At 51.5% G+C, this 5,366-nt stretch overlaps 1 protein-coding gene across 1 annotated transcript in view; it reads right to left on the bottom strand.

Annotated features, from left to right (window-relative positions):
* plekhh1 (pleckstrin homology domain containing, family H (with MyTH4 domain) member 1) overlaps positions 1-1,243 on the bottom strand; it is a 22,902-nt gene extending 21,659 nt beyond the window's left edge. Inside the window, exon 1 of the mRNA XM_062469493.1 lies at positions 1,229-1,243. Within this exon, the coding sequence (XP_062325477.1) occupies positions 1,229-1,243 (15 nt within the window). The remainder of the gene's footprint in view (positions 1-1,228) is intronic.
* Between the last annotated feature and the right edge of the window lie 4,123 nt (positions 1,244-5,366).

Genomic DNA, 5,366 nt, shown 5'->3' with positions numbered 1-5,366 from the left:
GTAGCCGATTTCCAGGTGTTTCCTCGTTTGTCCAGGTGCCATTCTCTCCTGTCTCTCACTCTCAAATAATAAGGTACTACTGGGAACCAAGCACTAGACCACCCGGTTCGTCGTTGACATTGCAGATAGAACCCTTTTCAGGTCAGAAAGAATCATTTCAAACAACACCCAGCATTACACAACCTCGAGTCTGGATAAGGGAGTCAGGTAAATGACTAAACGTAGTCTTCTTCTGCTCCTTTTCTGTTTGAGAAACAGGGGTTAGACTGAGAGAGTTGTGTGCATGTGTGGCACACGCCGACAGTGATATGCGTGTGCGCGTCTCCGACTGACAGCTGTCAGCATGAACCAGACCCAAAGCCAGATGACTAGTGTGACCGGCAGTTTGTTGGACAAGGCACAAAGATGAGGAGAACCCTGGAGAGAGACGAAGGAGATAGAAGAACTAAGCTCAGGGGGCAAAACTGTTTTGTCGAGCAGGTAAGGAGTCCTTTACCATGTTCAAGGCTGGACAGTGAGTAACTGAGGTTGTGTGCTGAAGTACTGGGGGTGCTTGCTGATGAGGAACAGGTGACGGTCATTAGTACTCAGTACACAGTGTGAGCGCTATGGTGGAATTACTGTGGAAACCAGTGTGTGTGCGTCATGGGTGAACAGGTATGAATACAGGTATGCTGAATGACTCGCTGGAGAGTGTCCTCCACTGGCCTGCCGACTTTCTCTCCCTCCATCAACTTTAGTCGCAGCAGGGAGAGTTAGAGAGAGACAGAGAGAGACAGAGAGAGAGAGAGAGAGAGAGAGAGAGAGAGAGGAGAGAGAGAGAGAGAGAGAGAGAGATGAGAAGAGAGAGAGAGAGAGAGAGAGAGAGAGAGAGGCTGTTTATCAATCCGAAGAACGTTAACGTACTTGCGTTCTTGAGAAGAACGTTCTTGCCAAGCAAGACAGAACAGCCAGAGAGAGAGAGAGAGAGAGAGAGAGAGAGAGAGAGAGAGAGACAGGACAGAAAGAGAGAGAGAGGTACGACAGGTGAGGTAGAAACAGAGATGCACTTTCTACTACACTGCCAACATTACAGAAATACCAGACAGCATTTCTTTAATACATTTGAAACCCTTATAGAGTATAGAGATTGAGTCTGTTTGTTTTGTTTACCACTATACCTCAATTTGATTAAAGGCGCCTAAATAAAGAGAGATACTGATGACCTCTGACCCACATGTTTACCAACCTCCACCACTGACATGGTATAAAGTACTCTGCTGGACCTGAATCTGTTCACAATCCAAACCTATCTTCTCTCCATCTGTCTCTCTGCTGGACACCACTTTAAAGCCTTGGAACGGGAAGTTGGAATCCAAACTATTTCACTCTCCTCCTGTGACATGTAATGTGTTGTTTTCTGTTCTGGTGTGAGCGCTGTCCTGGGTCGAGAGAGAGAGAGAGAGAGAGAGAGAGAGAGAGAGAGAGAGAGAGAGAGAGAGAGAGAGAGAGAGAGAGAGAGAGAGAGAGAGAGAGAGAGAGAGAGAGAGAGAGAGAGAGAGAGAGAGAGAGAGAGGGTAGGTAACCTGAATGCTGAATGGGTCCTCTGATTTCTCTATCTGTTGCTCTGTCTCGCTATCTTCCCTTCTCTTACTCCCTTATTGTCTTTCCCCTTGCTCACTGTCCTTTTCCTCTCACACACTCCTTTGTTTCTTTATTTCCATCTGTTTTCTCACCACAGTGGCGGTGCTTTGGCTTGTTACCCATAATGCTTCACGGTGAGCTGTGTACCCCACCCACCCCATCACCCAGCTCTCTGAAGGCCACGGTCTCTCCAGAGCTGCACGGAAACAAGCGCTGCGGTCCGGACGCTATCAGAGCATGGCTCTCCGTCTGGGTTTGAGCTCTGCAGACTCACCGTCACTTCCTGCACCCTCGTGCCACGCGTGCTGCCTCAGACAGACAGGCGGACAGACTGAGAGACAGACAGACTGGCAGACAGACTGAGATATATATAGGCAGGCAGGCAGGCAGGCAGGCAGGGAGTCAGGGAGGCAGGAGGCAGGGAGACAGCCAGGCAGACAGCCAGGCAGACAGCCAGGCAGACAGCCAGGCAGACAGCCAGGCAGACAGCCAGGCAGACAGCCAGGCAGACTGAGAGAAAGACAGCCAGGCAGACAGCCAGGCAGACTGAGAGAAAGACAGCCAGGCAGACTGAGAGAAAGACAGCCAGGCAGACTGAGAGAAAGACAGCCAGGCAGACAGCCAGGCAGACTGAGAGAAAGACAGCCAGGCAGACTGAGAGAAAGACAGCCAGGCAGACTGAGAGAAAGACAGCCAGGCAGACAGCCAGGCAGACTGAGAGAAAGACAGCCAGGCAGACTGAGAGAAAGACAGCCAGGCAGACTGAGAGAAAGACAGCCAGGCAGACTGAGAGAAAGACAGCCAGGCAGACTGAGAGAAAGACAGCCAGGCAGACAGCCAGGCAGACTGAGAGAAAGACAGCCAGGCAGACAGCCAGGCAGACTGAGAGAAAGACAGCCAGGCAGACAGCCAGGCAGACTGAGAGAAAGACAGCCAGGCAGACTGAGAGACACTGACAGGTAGATAGATAGGCCAGGCTGGGTTGACAGAAAAATGACAGAGGCAGGTAGGCAGACGAAAAGAAAGAGTATAGATCTAAAGACAGATGGACACCTGGACATGGGCCGGTGGGGGGGTCTGAGGGCCTGTCGGCGTGACTGGCCTGCTGTTATCCAGGAGTGTACTCTGTGAGAGGGAGATGGTTTAGGGGACGTTAGAGGGTGTGTGTGTCGGGTGGGGGGGGTTGTATGGGGAGGTAGCAGGAGGAACTTTGTGCAAATGTAGATAGGCTCTTGAATTTTATTGCCTGCCCTGACTTTGATGTGGTAAAAAAGAGTTGAATACAGACTAACTCCCCCCCCCGCCTCTACCCTATTCCACTCCCACTGCATCTTTGTTCTTCCTCCTCTCCTCTCCCTCCCTCTCTCTCTCTCTCTCTCTCTCTCTCTCTCTCTCTCTCTCTCTCTCTCTCTCTCTCTCTCTCTCCTCTCTCTCTCTCTCTCTCTCTCTCCCCACACTACTTCTACACACCACTACCTCCACACACACATTACCTCCATACCTCATCACCCTCCACGTCTCCACTGTTCTGTCTGTCTCTCTTTTTCTCCTCTCTCCCTGACCAGAGAAAAAATAATTGACAAAAACAACACAAGCGTCAAACATAAAGGGGTTAAAAAAAAAGGCAAGAGGCATGTGGAAAGAAAAACTGATAAAAGTGGGAGAGAAAAGAGTGATATGGCTATTATTTTTTCTTTTTTTTCTTCCAGAGCTTAATGAAACTGGAGTGGCTTTAAAGCCTGCTGAATGGATCCTCACAGCTTTCCACTGACTTGTGTCATGCATTTGGTTCCCTCACGCTTGTTTTTCACGAGTGTGCAAAAGGACTGAGAGGCTCCCAGCCTCTTTGTGAGGCTGAGTGAAGGCTGGAGGGCAGCTTTTGGGGCAAGGCGCTTGTTACAAACAAAGCATGGGAGGACAGACGGAGAGGTTGAAGGAGAGTTGCAGAGGGAAACGCCAAACACCAGCGTTGGGGGTTGGAATTTGATACTGACGTATGGATGCCGAAGTGAGCGAGCGGATAAAAGAGTAGGTTTCGAGGAGAAGAGTGTGCTTGTTATGGCGTTATGGTGGCATGGAGCATGCCACCATAGAGGATGCATGATGGAGGAGAGCAGAGGACAGGGAAGAGAGGATGGGGGAGAGAGGACAGGGGAAGAGAGGACAGGGGAAGAGAGGACGGGGAAAAGAGGACAGGGGAGAGAGGACAGGGGAAGAGAGGATGGGGAAGAGAGGACAGGGGAAGAGAGGACAGGGGAAGAGAGGATGAGGAAGAGGGACAGGGGAAGAGAGGAGGGGAAGAGAGGATGGAGGAAGAGAGACAGGGAAGAGAGGATGGAGGAAGAGAGGACAGGGGAAGAGAGGATGGAGGAAGAGAGGACAGGGGAAGAGAGGACAGGGGAAGAGAGGATGGAGGAAGAGAGGACAGGGGAAAGAGAGGATGGAGGAAGAGAGGACAGGGGAAGAGAGGATGGAGGAAGAGAGGACAGGGGAAGAGAGGACAGGGGAAGAGAGGACGGGGGAAGAGAGGACAGGGGAAAGAGGATGAGGAAGAGAGGACAGGGGAAGAGAGGAGAGGGGAAGAGAGGACAGGGGAAGAGAGGATGGGGAGAGAGGACAGGGAAGAGAGGACAGGGGAAGAGAGGATGGGGAAGAGAGGACAGGGGAAGAGAGATGGGGGAAGAGAGGAGAGGAGTGGAGTTGGGGGCGTCTGAGGTCAGATGTTTTCTCCAGATTGTGAGACGGCTGGGACGAACACTTCAGACTTCAGCAACAGAGCCAGAGATGGAGGGAGCGAGGAGAAGCTGTGGGGGGGGGGGGGGGGGGGAAGAAGAAAGGTGTGTACAGTTTCTCTCCACACACACTACTTCCCTAGGTACATCCTCTCTCCCTCTCTCTCCAATTTCCTCCCCCCCCCCTCCTTCCCAACCTCCCACTCCACATACCTACACACTCATCTTCTCTGCTCTCAACCCCCCACAAACCCTCCACACTTCCCTCCCTCTCTCCCCCTCTCTTCCTCTCCTCCCTCCTTCTCTTACTGTGACTCTTAGAGGTAAGCCAAGTCAGGAGTTTCAGGACCGTAAATGTTATTTGGCAAATGAGATATTTTGTGCTGTCCATCCCTTTTCGGAAGCTCAACTGGGACTGCTGCTGGAACAATGCAGCAGTGTGCCAGGGGCTGGGGCGGGGTGGGGGCTGGGGCGGGGTGGGGTGGGGAGGAGGGGCGGGGAGGGGTTAATGGGACAGGGATGCCCCAGTTGGTGTGAGGGGTCACCATGGACTGAGAGCACAGGAGGGAAATTGCATTGATTATGTCAATGACGCAAGGGAGGGAAAGAGGAGAGAGAAAGGTTTGTGTGTAGCTGGAGGGAGGTGGGAGAGTAGAAGAGGGGGGTGAGAAAGAAAGAGAGAGAGAGAGAAATACAGTGAGAGTAATGAATGGAGGAAAAAAAGAAAGAGAAAGCAGGTAGAGAGACAGACAGACAGAAATACAGTGAGAGTAGAAAAAAGAGAGCAATTCTGAGGTAGAGAGAGAGAGTGATAAAGAGACGGAATAAGAGAAAAAAGAGAGGAGAATGAGTCAGAGAGAGCAAGAAAGAGAGAGTGACAGAGAGAGAGGAAGGCAGGGAAGAGTTTAAGTGTGTTGTCCTGGAGGAGTATAAATGAAAAGCGTCTTGTAATCTCATTGCAGGAATGCAGTCAGTGTACACTGGTCACCACTCCCTGAGCCCTGGACCCAC

The sequence above is a fragment of the Osmerus eperlanus genome, chromosome 9 (genome assembly GCF_963692335.1).
Source record: "Osmerus eperlanus chromosome 9, fOsmEpe2.1, whole genome shotgun sequence".
NCBI lineage: Eukaryota > Metazoa > Chordata > Actinopteri > Osmeriformes > Osmeridae > Osmerus > Osmerus eperlanus.
Note: the sequence above shows the minus strand (reverse complement) of the source record. Positions and strands in the feature narration are given on the sequence as shown.